Source organism: Cebidichthys violaceus, unplaced genomic scaffold (assembly GCF_023349555.1).
Source record: "Cebidichthys violaceus isolate CVI_PGR_0920_01 unplaced genomic scaffold, fCebVio1.0.p SCAF_200, whole genome shotgun sequence".
NCBI classification, from domain to species: domain Eukaryota; kingdom Metazoa; phylum Chordata; class Actinopteri; order Perciformes; family Stichaeidae; genus Cebidichthys; species Cebidichthys violaceus.
The window spans coordinates 59,273-83,592 of NW_027176374.1; the positions used below are offsets into that span (position 1 = coordinate 59,273).

The following is a 24,320-nucleotide window of genomic DNA, read 5'->3' on the forward strand; positions in this document are numbered from 1 at the left end:
TCAAGTGCACCATATATACATCTATGTGTGCCCTTATTTGTGTGACTGAAACGCACAGAAATGAGAATGAAAGTACATGCCAGTGTGTGTGTGTGTGTGTGTGTGTCGGATTAGTGCGAGTATCCAGGTAACAGAGACCGAAGTATCGCAACGGTAATGTGCTTTGAGTACAGTTGAGAGGACGGAAACGTTTCACAACATGGTGCGAGGTTGACGCGTAGCTCGCGCGCACACACACACACACACAAACGCAGCATTAAAGGACACAAACCCTCTCCCATGATGCACGCAGCATATCATGTTGTCGTGTCTGGCATATGCATTATGCAATAGGTGCATATTTAATGTTTAAATTAGACCAAATTCATATTCAAACACAGGCCACACTTAGGCTGATGTTACACTTATGACGGCGCAAATAGCGCTACCAGGTGATCATGGTGTTGATTTAGTAAACAGACGTTATTGAGAAGGAGAGAGGCCACCAACATCAAGTGAATCTACTGTGTTACTGAAGCACACCTACAAATCACCACTGCACATACCGTAGTACAAACCACAGGGCACAACATTTAATGAGACAATGGCGCCCTCTGCCTGTCAACTTAAAGACAGCAATTCGCCAACAGCAGACGTTGCAACGAGGTATCGCTTTCTTGCGCAACATGACAGCGTAATAGAGTGAAATTGGGAAACATGGGCTATTGAGGGTTTTTTCAAATCCAGTTCATTCTTTAGTTGCAACTATACGAACACAATGGCGCACACAAGAAAAGCCTAATTAAATGACTAGCTTATAAAATAGACAGTGGAGGTGGCCCCTATAATGGACTGATTATGAATTATGTTTTTTTCCCAAACGTGGAGCATTACTGCAAAGGTTTACAACGTCTACTTTCACTTTTTAGGCAAAGACAAATGAATGCATGTTAACACTGTACCTCAAATTCATTTAAAAGCATTTCCTATTGTGACACAGGCCCAAACAATCGGCTGCAAAACCTCGAGGCAGCTCTGAAGGAGCTTTGATTGTGGTGAAGTCCTCTCGAGCGGAGCTGTGGAGAGCGGCTGTGATTGTGCACGACAATCAGCGACGGCGTTCTTCACTAGTGGGCGGAGTCAAAAGGAGAGGGGAAGAGGGGAACGCTCTGCCCTGGCTGAATGGTGAATGTAGGCAACGGTTGAAAGAGAAGAGACCAGCTGCTTAACAAATCCTTGAAGTCAGACCGACAAAAATTCTCCTTAATGAGAAACAAAAAAGTAATAGACTATGTGGAGGGAAAAAGCGAATTTTTTGTATGGACATTAGTTGTAAAAAGAATGGGGAAAAACAACAAAGCTCTAAAGCTAAGGATGCCTATGGGCCTGACACTAACGTTCTGAAGTGACAGAAACATTCTCCGGTAGTGTTTTTACACTCAATGGATTCATCGTTACCTGTAATGTCTGATTTTGTTACCTGCTTATAGGGACGACGGATGTAAATTAGCATTATTGCTAATAATGCTAATTTGGCACGTTTACGCCTTGTATTTCATACAGATGTTCATTAACATGCTCTGTTCCTGCCAAATAAATACATCATTGACTGGAGTCACCAACCTCGTTTTACACACACAATGAAATTACTGCTGTTCAAAAGGACAGTCCTAGAAACTGTAGGATGAAACTAAGACATGAAGGCACAGGTGGTACAGCATCATCATCATCATCATGAGGCAATAGTGTTCATTAGTCATAGTCGTCCGCTTTCAGCCAACCGCATGAACTAAACCAGCGGGAGTTGGTTACATTAGTGAAGTTAACCTATCATTTCTTTCAAAGTGGTTGTACAATGGTGAGATTAACATCTAGGTTGATACTGATGACGTTCAGTGGATCCACAGCTGGTAACTGTTCAGAGTACACTGTACTGTATATGTATACATGCATATAGAAAAACTACATAGCAGTACAAATATAACAAAAAATGACTACATTAAATATAACACATCTCATCCACACACACACTGCTATCATTTATTTTAAGAAATTATATTATTGTTACAATGCTCATTAAATTAAGATCTTTGAGAATATTCCCTACATAAATATTTACAAATTTCACAGTGAATTTGGTACATTTGGTTACAATATAATAATAACAAGCATCCTCAAACCCTGTTAATAATCATTTTCTCAGAAAAAAAAAAAAAAAAAAAATCACCGTCTGAAAGGAACAAAAGGAATCACACAGTCATGTTGGTTTGAAACCAGGAGTAAGAGATTGAGATTAAGGCAGAGAACAGGTAATGGAAACTCAGCCCCACAAAAATCTGGGCTATGATATCCAATCCCATCAGCAGCAGTGCAATTATGCAACACTATCACAGCCAAGTCTGTGGGCGTTACAGATAGAAAGTTTGATAGTATGCCAATAACCAAATGGGAGTCCATTTGAATCAGTGCACTCTACCTTTTACTTCCTTCCCAATAAGCATCTACTTTTCAGAATCCAAACAGGAAATGCGAGCAAAAAAAGGTCCAAGCTTCACATTCCAGCTCAGGTCTGACAGCATCTCCTCTTTCCTTGTAGTATCTTCTTTTAAATTCTAGTAGGCAAATGTGAATAACAAGCTTGGGGGGGGGGGTGTGAAAGCTATAGAAAAAAATGACCTCAGCTCAAAAGTCATGCGAGTACAGGAATGTCAGGAGGACGGGTTGGACGAGGAGATCTCAGGTCAGTCCTGCCTCTGAGGCACGCAGCCCTCCATCTCCAGCACGTCGGGCCAGCCGTCGAATTTGTTGGTGTCTGCATTGTTCTTTATATGCTGAGGAGGCAAACGCAACACATTGTGTTTAATGGGAAATGGATAAATACGCCTGCATTTTCATAATGATGCAATGGACACAGAATCCTGGGTGGACAGGAATTAAGAGGCAGAGTGTTCTTGTGAAATAAAAAAAAAAAAAAAAAGACAACACACAGCCCCAAACTCAAACGTGTTCTGTGGCTTTAAGATTTTGAAAGGCATGCGTCTCATTAAACAGTACATGCCAGAAAATCCAGAAAATCCGGATTTTCCCACACACACACACACACACACACACACACACACACACACACACACACACACACACACACACACACACACACACACACACACACACACACACACACACACACACACACACACACACAATGATTGAAGACAGGGCTGTGTTCTGTCCGAATGCCCTTTAAGGCCCGGGCTCAACACACCTTTCTAATCCCCTTGCACTTCCTGAGTGTGAGGGGAAAAACACTACCGACACGACACCAGGTCCACTTTGTTAAAACCTCTGGAGTCGCATAAAGACAAGGATACTGCCGTTGCTTACGAACTGTGCCATACTTTATGGAGACGTAAACATGAACACATGTGTGGGTCGTGTTACCAGCTCAAATGGACTCTTGGTCTTGATGCCTTTCCCTCCCACAAAGACCCAGTTGTCGCGGAAGCCCAAATTACTGATGGCGGTGCTGCCCAGATCAGCAATTAGCTTCTTGGCTTCATCGTTGAGTCTACAGAACACAGGAGGCAGATATTATTTCATGGGCCACACAGACAACAACTTATATTGGTCCTGTGGCTCTAAACTGGATCAGTAAGCGAGGGGGCTGTTGTGGGGGAAAAAAAAAAAAGTCCTTACTTTGTTGACGGATCATCAAATGAGGCCATCATGACGACGGTCCCGTCCTCGATTTCCTTCAGGAATTTAATGAAGGGAGCCACATCTACACAAGGTAACACGGGGTAAACACAATGCATATTTACTTCTTTTTGAAATGTCTAAAACAAAAAAAAAAAAAAGGTTCTGAAATATTCTCACCTCCTCCCCACATATCAAAGAAATCGGTCTTGATGACTTCTCCTGTTCTCCCTGTGTGTGTGTGTGTGTGGGGGGGGGGGGGGGGGGGGATGAAATTTGACATACAGTTTTTAATTTCCGTTAGTTAATTACACACGGCGTCTTGGCGGTGGCTCTTTGCTATTTATTCAAGGTTTACGACTAGGAATGGCATTCATTGTGGTTTTGAAGCAGACAGAGGAGCCACACCCTTTTGCATGTAAACAACAGAGCTGCGGTATGATATTGCTCGCATCACTCAAACTGACTCCAAGGTGTGGAATGGGGCTGACAGCGTTACCATTGACCAGGGCGATGTTGATTCCTCTCCCCACGTTGTTCTTCACAGCGCTCATTATTCTACACCGGAAACAAAAGGAGGACAATGAGACATTTTCACACGTACAGCACGCGGGACGTAAAGACACTTCCTAGTGACCGTGTACGGCCACGGAGGTCCCACCATGTAGCATTTAGAAGCTCTAACACGCGTATTCATATGACTGCTGTATGAGCAGGTGAGGAAATGACAATGTAGTAAAACACGAGCGCGATGCTGTAAAAGGTCTTCAACGACGTTCGCGCTCCTGTGTTCACTACAGCTTTAAGACGTTGCTTCACTTACAACTTGTCGTCCAGGCAGACTCGGGGTCCCACCACGCTGGCCGCTCCGCTCGCCATCCTGAAGGCGAAGTGTCCGAGTGGACACGACTTGGACAGCCCACACTTGTGCCTGACCGGCTTCGCCGCTGTGAATAGAAAACTCCCATTTACACAACGGGGCATCAGGAGGCACCGTATCCGGTAACGCGTGGTCCGATCACGGAAGCGTATCCACTAACAACGACACACCTGTAACGTTTTGCGATCGATATTATTATTATTATTAAAAACTTGAGCATACACCCACGACCTCCTGACCATCAGCCAATGGATTTATCTTTTGTCCATTTGTTTTCTTTTATTCATTGCGTTTTTTGTTTGTCATTTTGTTCCTCTTCCTTTCCTCTTTAACCCCTCCACCACCACCATGATATTAGTCCTTAGTAATAATAATAATAATAATAATAGAGATAAATATGTCGGCATGCCCCGTGACTGTATTATTATGGTTGTTGTAAAGGTAGGAATGGTATTAGAGTACCTTTTTATTTCTTTTGTTTAATTATATAATCATTATTTGTATGTATATCTTCTTGTCCACTCCAGCCAAGACTGTTAAGAGCACACACACACACACACACACACACACACACACACACACACACACTGTTCTGTTACTATTTAGTCTTTTGTCTTGCAAATGCATTTTTTTTTTTTCCTTTGGTAGTTGGAGTTACAGCAACCGTTTTGCAGGAACATGTTTTGATGAGTCACTCATCGAAATACGTCTCACAGGGTTAAAAGAATACCAGCCGTCTCTAAACATGAAATAATAACCATTTAAATATACTTACAGCCTTCATTCGACGGCATAGATCTTGCTGAAAAGCAAAAAAGAAAAGTATATATGAAATGGGTTTTTCAGTGGAAACCTCTATCGAAAAACTCGCTTCCCTAAACACACATATTGTAGGTACGCTGAGGCAGACAACGAGCAGATTTGGTTTCTGTAACGTGAACACAGCCTACAGGCCGTAAAAAGGGCAAGGCCCACTAATCCGACTACGAAATGCTCCCTCACAATACCTCAATGCAGGCGCCATGTTTCCTTTACCAACTCTGAAACGGTTTCATCTGACGTTGTGATGAATTGCATCTCGCAAGAAACGTTACTCACAAATCACGTTGCCAAGCTTGAAGTCCATGTTTATCTCCAGCAGCTGAAAAGCCATGAAGATGACAAGGAGGAAGGCAAAGATGACCGCTGCCAACTTCAAAATACCTGAATGAGAGACAGACAGGTTAGACATATAGGCTATTTTAAACATTACACATACATTTCCCATGATGCCCTACTGTTGTGTATACCCTTACAGTTAAGAGGGACACTCTTACCTACAGCCCTGGCCATCTTATCCTCCTGCCACTCGTCCAAAAGACTTAAAAAAAACCTGCGGTGATAAAACAACGCGTCCGTTAACCGTTTATCTGTGACCCCGCCCCGAAGTCTCCGGGAGGTCACGTTATGACGAAACAGAGGGGGAAACTATACAGTGACAGCCAACGTGTGACGTCAACATTAGCTGACGGGTACGCTGGCTGCTACTAATTAAAATAAAGACGTTTGGCTACATGCCACAGAGACTATTCGGGTATTTCCGAGTCACTTTAGCTCAACTAAAGGCGGCGGGTCGTGATGACGCACCTCACTCGCGCTGGCTACAAATTGCAACATTTAACGTCAAAACAGACGCTGACGTTGACTCTGCTGTGTTGACTTCCTCGTCTCTTGCCTGCGTTTTGCTAACAGACTATAATAAAGAGCTCCAGGAGGAATTCAGCGGCAGTAATAATTTGGAAGTAACGTAAAAGCGCCCTTTTGGATGAACGCTCACGCCCTGCTTACCTATTCAAATGACACCAGGTATCTAGGAGTGAATCACGAGCCCGCTGCACGACTACTAGTTGATGTGGTGGAGATAGCTGAGGTGGTTAGAGAGCAAAGAGGCGGAAAGATGCTCCACTCTGTCGAAGAAACCGAAGACGAATAATCCGGTCGCTTTTGTTTGTTTGTTTGTTTTAGAGCACTGAGCAGAAACAAGCAAGTTATTAAAACGTGGTTTCAAAATTATTATCTTGGCACGAGATATCACGTTCATAAGGACCAGATAATTTGCGTATATTTATATATATATATATATATATATATATATATATATATATATATAAAAATATATATATATATATATATATATATATATATATATATATATATATATATATAAATATATATATATATATATATATATATATATAGATATATATATATATATAAGAGAGAGAGAGCATTTTGAAGTGTGATCTCTTCATTCCCCATCACTTGGGGAATGAAGAGATCACACTTAGTGTCAATGATCTCTTTATAAGCACAATACAACGGTTTTATCCCCACTGTAAATTTGCATATACAATTTGAAAATTGCGAAATCCCCCCAACACTCACGTTTCACGGCTAGTTAGATAACATAATAATAGAGTTATGTTATGGACATCTTGCCTGATATCAGACAGTATTGTCAACTCGTTATATTCTGTTTCCATCAGTCGATTAGAACTCGGTGGAATATCTACTTAATCTTTGGGAAATGGTATTTATGAGCCGTCTCGCTGCATTTTTCTTTAACTCTGCAGGATTGAGTCGTTTTTTTCCATGAGTGAGACATCTTCTTTATAAATTACCTTTGTGTCCGTTACACCGACTTCCTCATTTTTCTTCTTCTCTGTTCAGTTCCAAACAAACGGGAGACGTTACAGCGCCACCAGTGTTTGAGTCGTTTATTGTGCGTTCAATCCATATGATTAATCCGATCATGGCATATTTAAAACTGCAACAGACTCATAATAATATTCTATATCTTTTCTTTTTTTTTTTACAAATACATATTTTTAGGATTGTCTTGTTGGTTTTCACATTAAACAGAAATTAAAAAGGTGGTGCAACACTAAAGTAAAAATTAAAATAAAAAACAAAACACTGTACAAATAAATCAAAAAGTAAGAAAGTAACACAGTGAAATTAAGCTAGCTCAATAAATTAGACATTCTCATGCTCGTCCTTCAATCCTCAGAATTTGCCACAATGGGGGCTCCCATCAAAAATATCGGGCATAAGTCCAACAAAAGCCTTTGGCAGTCTTTTTCAGCACAGCTGGCCCCAATCTTGAATATTCAGTGTATCCATAGAATTGTGTCATTCAATAAGATCCTGGTGATATTAGAAGACAAAAGCATTAGTATACATGGGGAAACGGCAGGTTTTGAGTTCAGAACAATGTGTTAAAACTGTGATGATAGCGGTAATTCCTACATCGTCTGATTCTGCTGGCAGACCGTGCCATTGCTGCTGGTGGCGCTTTCAAGATCGGTCGTGATGCCGTTATCTTCGTCCTGAATCCGGAGGTTGGAGAAACGATACACTGGTGACCTGTGGAGGGCGACATAAAACCAGAATGATCAGCTACTATTGGGTGCATAAAAGGTCTACATGCAGCACGTGTGTGTGTGCGTGTGCGTGTGTGTGTGTGTGTGTGGTGTGTGTGTGTGTAGCTCACCTATTTCTGTAAACCACCCTTCTGACAGCAAAGACGGCGGAAACGATAGCTACCAGGACGATGACCCCTGCTCCTGAACACACCAGGATCAACACCAGCCTCTCTCTCTGAGGAAACCCACGCAACAACTGTTATAGTCACACATACTTCATGAACAACTGAAAGGACACACACACATTAGAGCGACACATCTACTGACCGGTGTGTCAAAGTGCGTGACTGGAGACGAGGACCTGGCAAGTGGACCAGGGCTGGGTTTAACCCCACAGGGTCTGATGACTGTCTGTACCGCGAGCTGAGTGCTGAATCCCCCCTCACACCGATCACTCGGGACCTTGCGGTACCTACAAACACAGTCAGACGTGTGTGTGTGTGTGTGTGTGTGTGTGTGTGTGTGTGTGTGTGAGCATGCGCAGCAGGAGCGTCTCTTTATTTTGAAAAAGGAGTGCCTGTTATTACCCCGCCGTCAGCAGCTCATCCTCCTCTCCATTCAGACAGAGCTCCAAGGTTTTATTTGCAGCGCTGCGTTGTCTCACACACTCTGAGGTGTTTCACATGACGATAGTAACCGTAGTCGCTGTTGAAAAGGCCAGAGGTTAGGGCTTCACGAGGGAATGTTCTCCATGCTGTTTTAGTTGTTAGCGCCAAAGCATGATCCCGTACAAGCTTGAGTTGAGCTAAGACTGGATTCTGGATTTGAATAAATCCTAATAGTCACAAACCAACGGACTTACCATAAGTAATCTTCTCTGGTGCACAGGCAGGGGCTTTGCTTCTTGCTCACCACGAAGCCTCGGCCATTTCTGCAACACGGACGGTTTCTTGAGCCTCCTGTAGGTCTCTTTGACACCCAAGAGACAGCCGTTTCTCTTCAAGTCTCCTCCATCGGTAGCGTGAGCCAACCACTCCTCATAGTCCCCGTCATTACCTGGTGAATTAGATGACGACCAATCAGAACTGTCACTGGCAATCGTTACATATTTGCTGGTAAAGTGAAACCAAAAAGATGTAAAAAAAAGCTAGTTTGATTTCCCCTGAAAACACCCTCTGAAGTGCATGTTTTCCATTACAAGATAAAAGTAAGGCCCTGGTTTCAGGGGTGATTCCGAATCCAAGTTTCCCATTTGCTTTCTGGTATTGTTAACAGTTCTGTCAACCGTCATTTTAGCTCAAGATCTGCAACAAGAACTATTTTTGCGATCAAATTAAATATTCATTACTATAAAACGCAACAAATACATTTTTTTTTTTTTATTAAAAAAACATCAGATACTACTGATCTATTGTTAGCGATTATGTTAGCTCATAGGTTCTGTGAGGAATTTTAAGTTTTAAAGCATTCCTAGTGCTGGATATTATGTGTCACAGTGTGTTTACTCAGGTAGTGTTAAACCAAGGAGTGTGGTCATTGAATGTATATTGAGAGTCTGTGAGGGGGGTTTGAGAATGTCAGAAGGTGTAAACCTGCGGGGAAGAGGGTAGTTCACAGAGGTGTCTGCCCAGGACAATGGGTCAGGATCCAAGGAGGAGCTCATTGGACTTCAGCCAATCGTGGAGCTGATCGATAGGTTGAGGAATGTAACTCTGGGGAGCAAAGGAGCTGTTTGTCCCCGAGAGAATCAGACTTCCTTCGTACCATGGGGCAGATACATCAATCTGTCTTGTGGTGTGAAACGAGGTCTCATATTTCTTGAAATATTTTACTATTGATAGTGTAATTTGGTTTGTGATTGTTTTGGCTTCTGTTACAATATTAAATACTTTTGATTTTGACCTGGACCTGCTGACTCCTGCCCTGCTTGCTGATGGAACAAAGAGTGCAAAGGGGGGGGGGGGGGGGGGGGGGGGGGGGGGGGGGGGGGGGGGGGGGGGGGGGGGGGGGGGGGTGGGGCTGCTGCTTCTTCTCCTCAGTGGCCTCTTCTCCACTATGGCCTTCTTCCTCTCTGTTTGAGAATTTCTGAACATTACAGTTCTTAGAAGGTTAGGCTGTGGAAAGTCCCAGGTCATGGGTTGTTGGATTTCTGTAATAGGAAACTGCTGTTGGGCTCCACCTCACTGGAGACGACTTGATGCACCTACCGCCAGATGGTAACACGTGCAAGCCGATGAGGGGGAGGGGGGAATAGATATTATAGCAGACGGCATTATGGCATCCTGACTCACATTCTCTTGTAATGAGGCTCTGGAAATCAATGGTGACGGCCACCCACATGGGCTGGCCGTCCTCCTCGGGACGGACTCGGACGCCAGGCCTGCAAAGAAGAAGGGCTGCACCGTGAAGTTGTAGGACTTCCAGCATTGGCCCTCATCTGTGGAGAACCTGGTGACGAGAAATGGTGGCAAACGTATGTTGTAAGTGTCTTTCTGCCTCTCCATTGCCAAATACTACTATTGTGCGTGAAGTAAAAAAATATCTGTGCGGTACTTGATAGTCTTGACTTGTCCTTCACGCTGGGCCTCCACGGCCACAATGAGACCCCCAGAGTCCAATATGCTGTAGTGGTGAGGACCTCTCAGTGTCCCCCTCCAGTTATAACCCCCGTCTGAGGAGACAAACACATCTGGGTGCTGTGACGATGACAGAGAGTCACCCACAGTGCCTGGAGAAGAGAGGAGACCATCTTAGTCAACGTTATTTTTGAGTTAAGATAAAGGATCAAAAGTTAAGGGGAGACAGTCCAGGAAAAAACTGTAAAACGTTCAATTTTCTGATTTTTTTCATGTCTTCTTTTTCAGACAACACCCAAAATACACATGAAGTTATATTCACTACTTTGTTGTTGTTATTTGTGACTGCAGACTTCTCCTAAATTCATCAGAAGTTGGCATTAGATAATGCCTACTTTTAATATTTATATATTGTCTTAATGTAAATAATCAATAGTGGAAGTTTCATGATGATATCCACCTGTCAAATAGTTTTTTCCTAATCACTTGTTGTCTTGCAAAATGTATATGATTTTACAATCCATAACTTTTAAAGCCTTTTTCTCAAAACAAGTTTTTTCTCAGACTCTGAGCCAGAAAAATCTCTATTTTTCGGTAGCATTTACACCAAACCTTCCAGTTTACTGTCTATATTCTGAAGGTTTTTATAGAGGGGTCTGTTCATATATATAATTCATGGCATGATTTATAGAACATTTTATCCCTAAAAACCTGACAAAAATATTTTTTTCCCCTGTGGCTGTCGTTAGTATATTCTGATTTATAGAGTGGTGAAATAAAGCTATTAGTAAAAAATGTCAACAAAATGAAACAAGAATTTTGAATTAGGAAATGACTCATGTGTATAAACTTGCAAAAGGGCACATGACTGTATATCTAAGCTATGACATTATTTCCAAAACAAATAGAGGAACGTTGCTGTTCAATTACCGTGAGCGATAACCAGACCAATAGCCGTTGGCTCCGACAGAGCCAGCATGGGAACGATGCGGATGTTGCGACTGTGCTCTCCGTGAATATGAAGGTTGCACTGATTTAAAAAAAAAAAAAAACAACACACACAAGTGATGATTTAGAAGCAAACACTGACTGATTTGTAGAATATGATGTCACATGCAGACTGGGATTCGATATTTCTACATACGACATACGTTTTTGACTTGCTCTCCACATTCCACATTCTCAGGTTTGTTAAGCTGTCGCCACGCCCCTCCTCTATTAAAGGAAATGACAGATCGTATACGCCCATCTGCAAACGAAACACATGACTGTGTATAAACGAGCGGTTTGATGTAAGGAAGGTAGTTCAAATCGGTTGATTTAGGGGTCAAAGGATAAGGCTAGCATTATTCTATCGTTTAATTGTCCAAAAAAAAATAATTCCCAGGACAACGGAAGAAATAATCCTTTAAAAATGTCTCACAAATATATATTTTTGAAATAAAATCATGAATTAAATGCCCAACTGCATTGTTCGAAATGAAGTGCTGAAATGAGCCAGGAAGAGCCCTACCCGTGTCTAGTTTATTAGTGAGGTAGACTCCTCTCAGTGACGTTATGTTGGTGAAATCGCTCTTCCTCTGCCCGTCAAACAGGTGGCGCTCCAGCGATTTGGAGAATAAGATGCCTCGGTCATCTGACGTGTACATGGTTCCAAAGAAGGTGTCTGTGGTGAAACCGAATGCAGCAGACAGAAACAGAGAACGTTAGTCTCTTACAGTAAGACAGACGTATGATTACTCTTCTAAAGCCAAGGGTCAAAGTTAGCCAGTCGCCTATTTAGTTATTTAATGAAAATACATTGTTGTAGGATTTCGGAATGTTTGTCTTTTGTTAGCTGTAGTAATAGTGATGTCTCTAATTGAATGTAGTGAGGATTTATTGATGTTAAAACGGTGCAACGTGTAAGATCTGGCCAGATTATTGGTTTAAAACATTCAAAAAATGAACTAACGCTATCAAGAAGTACTTTTAAAGGAATGCCCGAAAACGTTCAATCTATTGTGCTGCAGAGATATCTACTGCCGACCAGCCAGGTCCGGCTGAAACGCTGCCCCCTTATTTTCCTTTAAAGAAAAAAAAAAGGAATTAAAAGGCGGCTGCACATTGCACACCTCTAAATACGCCGCGTTACAAAAAGTATCGGCACCTGAGAACAACAGACGCAGCGCTGACACAAACCTTTCAACATCAGCATAACATCATCATCATCATCATCAATCATATTTTTTTTTTTTTACTGTGTGACGCTCACACACGAGTCAGCTAAAGCCATGAAGGACGAGCTCAGCTAAGCGCACGTGTGTGTGTGTGTGTGTGTGTGTGTGTGTGCGTGTGTGTGTGTGTGTGTGTGTGCGTGCGTGTGTGTGTGTGTGTGTGTGTGTGTGCTTACACCCTGATCCCAAGATGTGTTTGTCAGCTTTTGCAGTGTAAACTAAATCTCCCTCCCTCCAGCCAACAAAAGATAAAGCCCCTCTGCCCCATATCTCCCCTATTTATCTCAGCAGTAGACACAGTCCCAACACCTAACCCATACGGCACTAACTGGAGCACTAGCCAGGGAAACAAATAAATAATACTAATGTGACGGGAAACAGAAACAGACGTGAATGAGAAAGGGAGACTGAGGGTGGGGGGGGGGGGGGGGGGGGGGGGGAGAGATTAAGAGGAAGGAACAAAGACTGGGCTGCTGGACTTGCATGCACACACAAACACAATCTCGGTATGATGGAATGATTTGTCAGCAACACCGAGAACTTGTGAAACCAGTCCGGGCTTTTACCGTTGAGCTTTTCCATTACAACGAAAGGGGCTGAGAGAGCAATGCGTTCATGTCGTCTTCACAACACACAAGCTTTTTGGGAATATGTATCCAGCTTGTTGGTTTTCTAAGGTGTGTGTGTGTGTGTGTCTTCTGAGAGGAAGATATGGACTGTGTGTGTGTGTGTGTGTGTGTGTGTGTGTGTGTGTGTGTGTGTTTTTTTTTGTCTTGTTACCTCCTGGGTTGTCCACATGCATGAAGAGCATATCTTCATCTCCATCCAGGATGGAGTAGAACTGCAAACGCACATTATTGAGAGAGATTAATCAAAAGTGATGATAACATTTGTGATGGGTTATTTAATCTTCGCTATAAACCTCGTCTAATCGTCGTGAGAGAGACCGTGTGTTTGTGCTGTCAACATGGTGTGCATGTGGGCGGGTGTTTCGCCAGAACAGATGTGTCTTCAGTTTGTGTTGAAAAAGGAAATGTTGCCATTGCTGTTTTTACTCAAGGCAAACCAAAAAAAAAAAAAAACACGTGTGTGTGTGTGTGTGTGTGTGTGTGTGTGTGTGTGTGTGTGTGTGTGTGTCTGAGAGTTTGAAACGTTCTCAAACCCAAAACTGACTCAAAAGTACAAGAGAAATGCGCGACAAAAGGTGATGATATAAATATCTGTGAAGTTTCTGCGGTGGGGCGGGTTAGCGTTTGAAATATTTAGATACCAGCGTTGATACGAAAAGGTACAAAAGAAGTCAAACTTCTTCGATAACAAATGTTGCTTTATCTGTCGCCGAATTTTGCTCAAATCAAATTGTCTAAAATTGTAAAAAAAAAAAAAAAAAAATGCTGCTCAAAGAATGAGTAAACACAAGTTTAGCTACTTGACATTTTTTGAGCCTCTTGTGTTTCAACAATACCGAACAAGCAGTGTGGTTTGAAAGCCATCTCTATGAAACTAACCAAGCTTGGAGAGGGTGGCCGATTCAAAAGCTTACCGCTTGGATTTTAGTTTCGTTACCATAAGTTGTAACAAACCAGAAGCTTTCCTGAGAAGCTCTTTCGTGACGCTTTTTTTTTTTTTTAAATCTCGGTCTCACCTGCTCCGTGGAGGCAGAAGGCAGCAGTGCTCGACTGAAGGTGTCTCCTTGGTCTGATGAGAAATACATGACCCGAGGGGATCTCTGGGAGCAAAGCACAGCATCGCTGGGTTGTCAGTGCTTGACGTTCTCATTTTGATGTATGATTATAACATCTACAAAACATGCTTTTCCAAGAGGAGGCTTTGTATTCACACATCTTACCGGATCCTCCATCACAGAGAAGAAGAGAAAGACTCCTATGTAGCCAAAACTGTAGATGTCCTCGTGGATCGCGGTGAAGGTCTTCCCCAGATCTGTTGTCCTCTTCAGCAGTAAATCCCCTCTCTCTTCTGCCTCAACTGTGGACGCAAGAAGCAAGACCTGGTGGTATGAGATACTCGCGACTCTTATTGATTGATTTTGCCCTTTCCCCCCGAATTCAATCAATGGAACAATGAAGATCCGAACAACCATACAATGCGGTTTATTTCCTAAAATAGATTGGATTAGACTTCAATGACTTTCTTGCATCACAACATAATAAAAGACAAGCATGACACCAGACAGCAAAACAATATTAAAAGGCAAATGTTTGTATTACAGTCCGTCTGGGATGTGAGGTTTGCTTTCTTTCTTTAAGCACCGCAGAGGTTGAAATTGTTTGACAAAAGTCATAATCAGTGGTCACGTGACGAAAGTGCATTTCATATAGCTTTTTACCTGCGTCTGTTCGACTGCAGCTGAAGAACAAATTAACGCCGGCCCCCCTAATGGAAAGAGGACGTGAAGAAAAAATGTCACAACAATTTCCATGAGAGCCGTTTTTGACCGATCGCTTTGCCTTCTCCAGGACAAAACACGCTGCATATTGTACATTTAAAGCAAAACATGGCGGTCAGGAGGCGATACTGGCCTGCAGCTTTTACAAAATACATGGTTCATCTCTAACATGTGCTTTCTTTTAAGGCACACTGGGATTCGCCGCGTGGTTTTTGTTTCCTGTTTATTCTCACCATGAGAAAGAATGCACTCCATCGTGAACTTTTGTCCACTTGGCGCCAAAGTCCAGAGAGAGCCACAGACCGCCCTGCAAGTCGGGAAGGAACAGAGGAGTGTTTACCTACACTTAAAGGTGTGTGCTTGACGTGTGTGTGTGTGTGTGTGTGGGTGTGTGTGTGTGTGGGGGGGCATAACTCTATACAGCTATTATTACACAGAGCTAAAGGGAAACAGCCGTGGCCTTGTGAATGATAAAAACGATTAAAAAAAAAAAGAAACAGAAAACAAGAGAAACAACATTTGAAGCCGCGTGCGACTCACGTCAATGCTGAGGGCCACAAGGTAGCCAGGGTTGAGGAAGTGGTACGTGATCGGCTGAGCCAGGTGGAAGGGCAGTTGGATGAACTTGAAGGTTGCGCCGGCATCCGTGGAGGTGAAGATGATCCCGCCTGGGTTATCCACCACCGGAATGTCTGCTGTCAGAATCACCTGTCAATTCAAATCAATCACTAAACATAAAAGAAACCAGCAAAACCGCATTGCTTCTTACTGCATTTTACTTATATCTTCTTCTTCTTTTTTTTGTCACATGGTTTGACAGTGAGGATGTGTAACAAGTTGTCTTCACATCTTTTTACGTGAGGCAACATCACACACACTCCTCCAACATCACACACACTCCTCCAACATCACACACACTCCTCCAACATCACACACACTCCTCCAACATCACACACACACTCCTCCAACATCACACACACTCCTCCAACATCACACACACACTCCTCCAACATCACACACACACTCCTCCAACATCACACACACACTCCTCCAACATCACACACACACTCCTCCAACATCACACACACACTCCTCCAACATCACACACACTCCTCCAACATCACACACACACTCCTCCAACATCACACACACACTCCTCCAACATCACACACACACTCCTCCAACATCACACACACACTCCTCCAACATCACACACACACTCCCCCAACATCACACACACTCCTCCAACAGAAACCCCTTAACTGCTCACTCACTACACCCAGAGTCGACTCACAGAGCTCCCTGGTCCAACACGGACTCCAAACTCCTCCCTGATGAAGGTGTTGTTGATCCGATGGGAAATGTCGTGGAAGGATTTAGCATAATCCGTGCTGATGAGAGAGGAAAGAACAAACGGGTTTTCACTGTCTGTTTGAGTTCTACCCGGGGTGTGCTGCTCCCTCTATTTCCAGTGACATGTCAGACGCCAGCTCACCTTCGGTAAAGTCGCGAGGAGCCGCCTTCGATGAACGAATCTATCGGAGCACTAAATGTCGACAGCACCAGGACGACCTGGGAAACGATGCAATGTGATGAACATGTTTTGACATTATTAAATGTCTTATGTCTTAATTATGCCTTATTAAACAATATCTGAGTCTGGTTAAGACAATTATGGAGATTTAGTAAGTTATCATTTCAATTGGAGTATGACATACTTTTCTAATTATTATTTATGAGGGAGCTTCAGGTAGTTTATATATATATATATATATATATATATATATATATATATATATATATATATATATATATATATATATATATATATCAATAAATCACACACGTTTCTGTCTGACCTTGTGCTACTGTAATGCTAAGATACTCACCCCTGTGCCATCGCCCACCCACGTGAGAATTACATAGGAGCCATCATCACCGTTAAACCCTGTCTAGGAGAACGAGAGAAGAGATGTTCACACATATGACGGCACCGCCTCTGAAGTTAAAAAAACGAAACTAAAAAACGAAATGTCATGATATACAATTTCCATGCACAAATGCAAAAATGTTCCTAAGCATCCTTAAACTTCTATTTGTGTCAAGCTCCACTTTTTTATATTAAACTATTACTTGTTTTTTTGTGTTTTAAATAAATATTTAACCTTGAAAAAAAAGCAAAACATATCACTTTCTGTTCTGAATGCTCTGAAATTCTTTTTTCACGTTTAATAAAATGCATAACTGCAAATGAATAAAGATCATACGACTACTTTGCTCCTGTCTATTCACCAAACCTTTCCCAGCTTCAGAACAACGCCGCCAAACTCAAACACACTTCACCTCATGCGTGTTGTGATCCAGAACCGTGTGCTCGACTGGGGTGAGGGGGGTCCGACAGGAGGTGAAGGGGGGTCCGTGAACGGGCCTGGTGGTGCCGGAGGAGCCGCTCGTATCCCTCCTGGGGCGTGCGCGCGCTTGGCCCTGGCTGTCATCCTGCTGAGTCCGGTGGAAAGTCACCGTCCTCCCCCCACGGCTGCTGCCTTCAGCTCCCAGAAGAAGGACGTGGAGGACCAAGAGTCTCCAGATCATATCCGATGAGAGAATAAGGGGCACCTCACTAAAATAAGAGGACCAGAAAGCGAGGTGGCTGCCGACACTGACTCGAGTGTTGCGCTCTGAGAGCAAGTGTGGGAGGGACGAGCTTGGACGGGTCCTTCACATCAAAAAAAAAAAAAGTGCTGTGTGAAGTAATGCGTCCTCCGCCAGCAGGTGTTTCTGCCCGCATCCAGGTGACCTGAGCTGCTGGGAGGATTTGCGATTCAAGTGTATTTGATGGAAACGTACCTTGTGTCCATTTGCAACCAATGCAAGAAAGGTAAAAGTGGGAATCGGTGCCAGGTTAATTTGTGTGCTCAGAAAAAAAAGAAGTACAATTTAAAAAAAAAAAAAAAAGAAGTGTGATGGCCGGAATAGAGAAGTTGTGATACTCGTAAGGAGGCGTGAATGCAGCATAAAAGACAACGTTTTCTTCCTGATTGTATTGGTAGTGGCACAACTGAACGCAAGAGGACGTCGTGTATTCACCTATACGTTCACCTGACTTTTAGTCAGGTGCCAAATCGCCTTTACGCACAGCCATGGTAGCATTGGCTGCAGTACAGTTGTAATATATTTCAAACCAGTGCCTGAAAGTCAACCAAACAAGTATCCTACATGCGTGTTTGAAGCCACTTCTACTATGAAATCTGAAGACACGCAGCTGTTTTGCCGGGAGCTGATCTGGCACAGCTGTGGCCGTCTACTTTATCCTACCATGGGAAATGATTAAGCTCAACAGTTTATTTAATCTTATGTTCAAGTCATATTTAGGTTTTGTACCCTTTAAATTGGAATAAAGTGTCTTTGTCCTTCAGCTCACATTGATGCTTTACATTATACACATTTTAATTTTATCCAGGTGTTCAATTTCTGAAATAATCCACGAGATCCAATTAGAGAAAAATGTACATCATTATAATCTGTATTGGTCAGGCTTCATGCTGTTCAGGGAAGGGGAGCCACCCGTAAATTGAGGAGAGGTCAAATCAGCCAAGTAGAAAACTGCTACATTGTGTGAACTAGTGGTACATTATTTCCAAACCATAAAACATAATGGCCTTTTAATGACTGACTTCAGATGACTGGTCTCTGGCGGTGTGTGGGTGTTTGAATACTACCAGTGTGACCATCACTGTAACCCCTGATAGAGAGAAAGCTTTGAAGCAAGCTGGTACACTTCCTCGCCCTCGGCTCGGAGGGAAAACTGGGAACAGAGGACAAAGAAACATGTTGACTGCGGAGAGCTTAATGGAGGCAAGCGCAATTGTCTTTGTTTGTTGTTTTGGCAACTTAAGGGCAAAAAAAATAAATAAAAAAAACTCCACAACAAGCATACAAACCCAAAGACCTGACAATATTGCCCAAATGTGTCAAGCTGAATAAATGCTGAATCCTACACTTCCCATAATACCCTCAGTTTGTAAGAGGCTTTTTTTTTTGGCTTTCCAGAAACAGCCTTTGTGAAATAATTTTGTACGAGTCATAAGCAACCGCTTTGGAAGGCGCTGACATCTATGCCCCAAGGCAGAGACGTGTGGGAAGAGGGAGAAGTGTAATGCTAATGCTAATGCTACTCCGGCCTCTGAGCACAGAGCGCACCAGACCCAGGTGTGCTGACTAATACTGCCCTGCAGGCCTGGAGACAGAAAACACAGAGCAACAGCAGGGCAAACCAACAGGGACTGCCTTTAAAGACAACGCCGATCGGCCATTTTTGTCCCTTAGTTTGGAAAAACATGTCTCTATTTGCAGATATGGAGCATTCGTTCACTTTCATTTGGCCATGCGATGACGCACGGGAAAAGTTTGAATCATTTTCTGCTGATTCAAATCGTTTAATCCAAAGATTTGTGGTCGCTGACAAATGCAGTTTCTTCTCTTTTTTTTTTTTGTCTGATAAGCTAAGAGATAGCTTCACCGCTCAAATCCAAAGTAGCACCCAGGTTGATTATCCCAACCAGGTGCAAAACAAGTATTTGTTTTATCCATTATATATATCATACCATACTTTATAATTTTGTATATTTTATGCTATATTCTGTGCTTTATTGCTGTACTGTACATTATGTCATACTATATCATTGTATTTCACCTCACATTCCACTTTACTTCACTTCCCACACTATTTTGCTGTACACTATTCATTAATAGTATCCTATTACTCTGCATATACTCCGCTTCACAGTATTGCACTAATAGTTCAAGTACTATTCTGGTTGCGAGTAGTTTGTATACTGTTTGCATTGTCATTTTGTTATTTCTTATTGTATTCTTATTTTTTTATATCTTTTTTTTTTTTTTTTTTTTTTACTTTCTCTGCGTATCTGTGCTTATTGCTGTGGATCAACAAAGGCTTATCTTATCGTATCTCGTCTTACACCATTACTGTTCTGCGACACGCTGCTTCCGGCTCGTTAGTTCAGTAGTCAGTTCGGTGTGTAGCAGGTTGACGTTGTGTCTCTGCGGCTTTCACAGTCTTTTAACAAGCTCTTAACCACGAAATGACGCGCTGTAGATCACGGCTGAGTCGATAGCGGTGCTCTCTGTCACCAGAGAGGGGAATTCCACCGCTGTCACCTCCTGACTCAGTCAGAAACACTCACGATTCAGAGAGCTCAGCTTGACGATTCTGCATTAAAGATTTGTCATGATTCAGTTATTTTATCCCATTAGACAATTGCGTGAAATTGTCATAACTTATGCATTCTTGAGTTATGCCCCAAAACACATTTTGGGACGTCACGTTGACCTTTGACCACTAAAGTCAGGGTCTGATCAGAGCAATGAGACTGATCCACACAGAAGCTGACCCATGAAAGTAAAACAGTAAGCTGAAAGATGCTAAACATTAGTGATAATTCCCCCACGCCTTCATCCCTTTGAGCAATCATGTTCTCATTGCACTGATTCATCCATTTGCTTCTTTGTAAATACGTACTCATAAACCACAGGGACTATGATCCAGACAAGCCCGATCACGGCGCTCTTGTTGCGCAACCAGCCCTTCGAAAAAAGGGAAAGATCTCTCGTTAAACTTTGTCTTCCTTACATGCTGGTTTTTTTCTTGTCTACCGGAGAGAACGCTGTGCCGGGACCCGCCGGATCAATCAATCCTTATAAACTTGGCATGACTAGTTCTTCCAACTTGAACTTCCAATTTAATACAGTCCTGTTTCGTAGGAAAGAATCATGTCTTCACTGGGAATAAATACTCAAAAGACAACCTCTGGTTTTCAGTATTCTTTATTTCAGCATTAAAAGACTCACATAAAGCGGGTATAGGACTTTTCCACCACATTACTGTGTTTGATAGTCACATGATATCATGTACAGCAAACACAAATTCATGTTGCGGGACCAACATCCACATCAACGATCTGTCCGATGCATTACAATGTCCTGTCTGTTCATCCATTGCCACAGTAGCCAGCATGTCCATCTAGCTGCCTTTTTAAAATCGTGACCACGACCGTTTCCCTTCACGAGCCCACGTTTTTGGTCGGAGGCGATCCTCTCCGGTGGCTGCTCGAGGAGAGCTGCCTCTGTGTCTGCTGGTTCAAGTCCATAATGTAGTGGTGGTCCTGGACGTACATCAGACCACCAAAGGTGTCCACTATTCCAAAAATGACCGCAAGGACGCTCAACGCCGTTCCAATGAAGTACAACTTGAGGACTGCCACCACCATGGTTCCCGTGGCAAAGGACAACTGGCTGCAAAGGAAACAGATTGATCAGTTGCATTTGGGGTATTTGTTAATACAGATTTAAGGGGATGTTTGGAGATGTTTTATCTCTAGATAGATATTTACATTTTTGATAGCAGTCATGTGTGCATAAATACATGTTGGTGATTATTTTTGGGCCAATTTCAAACAAATATATGCATGTTTAATTCATTATTGCAGTACATAAGGATTTTAAGAACAGGAATTGGTCGAAAATTAAAATGACAAATGATGAAGTTTGGAGAAAATCTGGAAAAGGAAGCTACTGTTCCTCAGACCACACTGAACAGGAAGAGCCTGTGCTCTTTGAGACTGTTGGAAATTTACAATTTAGGATGATAAGCAACCCCAAAAACAACCTTATTTGATTTGTTTTGTATTTATTTTGACGCCAGAATTGCTGTTTGGTTTGCAGGGAGAGGAAAATATTCAATAGGTGTAGTCAAAGTTATACGTACGACTGTTTTTATCTTCTATCTTCAATATGCTTTAAACACGACTCTATAGGCTTCTCTTCCTTTTGCAAAATAAAAGCCGCTAAACACCACGGTTGTTACAAGAGTTACTGTAGTTTTGTTCGGCACTTTGCTTTACTGTGGGCCACACAAAATGCGACTTGAAACTGAAACCACAGCCTTTTAAGCTAACGAAAGTCAAATGCAGAAGCTTAAGGAAACGAACTTGAACGCAGCATCCCAACGGAGCACGTGGCTTTGTAGCACTAACACGACGTACTGTATTTCGCTGGTAAAATGACTTACCAGAGGCTCGGCTGATCTGCAGCGTCTCTTTCTTTATGTCTCTCTCTCTCGTTGCTGTGTGGGCTGCAGTTGCCTTGTTTCCCTCAACAAAACAGGGCAGCTTTAAAAGATATCCGCTGACATCTGTTGGTCAAAAATGTTTTTTTTTTTTTTTTTCCTTCTTATTAATACTCCGAGAAACTGTTCATCCCGCTGGAGCTGAAATCCCACAGCTGCTGTCTGCCTCCTGTCTCCGCTCCTGTATGAGCCGCAGTGTCGAGCAGCCTGCAATTATAATGCGTAACAGTGACATCATGTTGTCAGTAGCAGCAAAACTTTCCTGACTGTTTCACGTGACCGCAGGGGAGCTCACGAGTTGGATAGATAGAAAGGTGGCTTGTTAGTTAGTCTGTGCCTCCTTTCCCCCCACTTTTCTTCTTTACTGTTGATGAAAACAACTAGTTATTGTATATATTTTTTATATTTAATTATATTTCCAGTAGATTTTATCTCCCAACAGCTTTTTTCCAAGCCAGTTATTTTGTTTACTGCCTGAAACATGTTTTTATTTATTTATTGATTTGGTGTACAATAAGTCAATTTTATACATGCTGGGTCTGACCTACAAAACACCCACTAATTAAGCTATTTTGTAAATGATTGCTTAATTTTCAGGTTGCTTATTACTATAAATAGTGCACAGCCTTGCTAGCTGCTCTGTGTAGGCCTACAGCAGTGCTTTGAGCTCATGCTAAAGTCAGCATGCTCACAATGATGAAGCTAACATGTTTAGCAAATGCAGGATAATGTCCGCCATGTTCACCCTCTTAGCCTAGCCTGTTTAGCATGGCAACGTTTGCTAATTAGCACAAAACACAACGTACAGCTGATACGTTTGTTTCCAGAAGTCATTGGCTTTTGGTCAAATCAACATGAATGCCTGATGACAATACTGGATGGAAGATTAAAGGGGAACTCCACCACTTTCACACATTAAAGTCTGTTTATAAACAGAAATAAATGTCTGAACCATGTAGAAATCTGTCCAATAGTTTTTGAGGCATTTCACCTAAAACTACAAATGTCAACTTCATGGTGATACGAAAAGTCAGGGGATCACCAATGCCAGTAGGATTCATCCTCTGGTGACAATGAATGTTTATGGCAATCAATCCAAAAGTCGTTGAGATATTTCAGTCTGGGTCTTTAGTGTTTTTTTTAGAAACTTAAGGCATGGTATTGCATGATACAGACAGCATATCTTACCCTAACATAAAATGTTTAGAGCTAGATGATATCTTGTGAAATACTTGTTTTTACTTCCTCATTTTGGATCTGGTCATAAGACAATGAGTACTTTGTTATAAAGGCTAGGTTAACGTTTACAGACAAAAGGAAAGCGCTGTGGAGCAATGTCTTTGAGGTGTGTTCTCAGTGACTCAAAGCCATAAGTGAGTGAGCAATTAGTGAACTACTGTCTTTAAATTGCACTTTCACAATGCACGTGTATCTTCAGGGACTCAGACCTGTTCCTACACCTGGATCCACAACTGTAAAAACTTGTTAGCAGGCCTGTTGAAAGGGAAAAAAAAGAAATCTAGATACTACTAATTTGTTCACATGCCAGGACGGAGATTCCAGACTTTTCCTCTGGGAATTTCCCCATTCACAGGGAGCATAGGAGTGCCGTTCTATCACGGTTTCACTTCCTCCGAGGCTTGGCACTGCGTTTGAGGAAAACTCCAACCCAGATAGCTATCGGCACAGTTCACTGGGATAATAGCACATGTAGGGCTAGCTCTTAAATCAACACCAAATATTTGATAAGAGATCATATGACTAATCGGTACGTCATGGTTTACACTTTCTCAATTTAAAACTTGGCATGGTCTTAACTTCCAAGACAATATTACTGTCAGATGTGAGTCGAGAAAAGTTGAGCGCGCTGCAACGTTTTACTCACACAATCCTGCCCAGTTGTAAATAATTTCCTCCGTGCTTGCTGCTTTTGTCCATTATGTTTCCTTTTTCAGAGACACAAGAAGTGTTGGGATTTTCCCACGGTTTAAAAAAACAAAAAACAATGCACGAAGTTGTGT

General features: G+C 42.3%; 2 protein-coding genes and 1 long non-coding RNA gene across 4 annotated transcripts; all 3 read right to left on the minus strand.

Moving 5' to 3' along the window:
• Window positions 1-2,005: 2,005 nt before the first annotated feature.
• On the minus strand, window positions 2,006-6,435 carry fam3c (FAM3 metabolism regulating signaling molecule C). The gene is made up of 10 exons (XM_068716676.1): window positions 6,380-6,435; window positions 5,869-5,924; window positions 5,651-5,755; window positions 5,328-5,354; window positions 4,496-4,619; window positions 4,172-4,230; window positions 3,853-3,903; window positions 3,673-3,757; window positions 3,418-3,544; window positions 2,006-2,810 (listed from the first exon to the last, which is right to left on the minus strand). Exons 2-10 carry the CDS (start codon window positions 5,882-5,884, stop codon window positions 2,721-2,723), a joined length of 684 nt encoding a protein of 227 aa, XP_068572777.1. The 5' UTR covers window positions 5,885-5,924; window positions 6,380-6,435; the 3' UTR covers window positions 2,006-2,720.
• A 1,401-nt stretch (window positions 6,436-7,836) lies between these two features.
• On the minus strand, window positions 7,837-18,115 carry si:dkey-159a18.1 (sortilin). The gene is given in 23 exon segments (XM_068716673.1): window positions 7,837-7,957; window positions 8,085-8,191; window positions 8,284-8,428; window positions 8,544-8,635; window positions 8,637-8,661; window positions 8,819-8,892; window positions 8,894-9,012; window positions 10,248-10,322; window positions 10,325-10,404; window positions 10,510-10,684; window positions 11,463-11,562; window positions 11,684-11,781; window positions 12,046-12,198; window positions 13,529-13,589; window positions 14,394-14,477; window positions 14,598-14,734; window positions 15,096-15,142; window positions 15,389-15,462; window positions 15,696-15,863; window positions 16,450-16,546; window positions 16,651-16,727; window positions 17,045-17,107; window positions 17,499-18,115. Coding segments are annotated over 23 exon segments (2,421 nt in total). The 5' UTR covers window positions 17,748-18,115.
• A 2,868-nt stretch (window positions 18,116-20,983) lies between these two features.
• On the minus strand, window positions 20,984-24,276 carry LOC137876999 (uncharacterized). 2 transcript variants are annotated; one of them, XR_011103492.1, is made up of 3 exons: window positions 24,185-24,276; window positions 22,243-22,506; window positions 20,984-21,467 (listed from the first exon to the last, which is right to left on the minus strand). It is a non-coding gene; the product is annotated as an uncharacterized lncRNA (long non-coding RNA). The 2 variants fall into 2 exon arrangements; XR_011103491.1 differs by lacking the exon at window positions 24,185-24,276 and having other exon boundaries at window positions 22,243-22,566.
• Between the last annotated feature and the right edge of the window lie 44 nt (window positions 24,277-24,320).

Excerpts from the sequence above, each read along its gene's own strand:
- fam3c (XM_068716676.1), bottom strand. Across the intron at positions 5,355-5,650 it reads CAAGCTTGGCAACGTGATTT|CAAGATCTATGCCGTCGAAT; the intron begins GTGAGTAACGTT and ends TTTGCTTTTCAG. Across the intron at positions 4,231-4,495 it reads GTCTGCCTGGACGACAAGTT|AATAATGAGCGCTGTGAAGA; the intron begins GTAAGTGAAGCA and ends TTTCCGGTGTAG.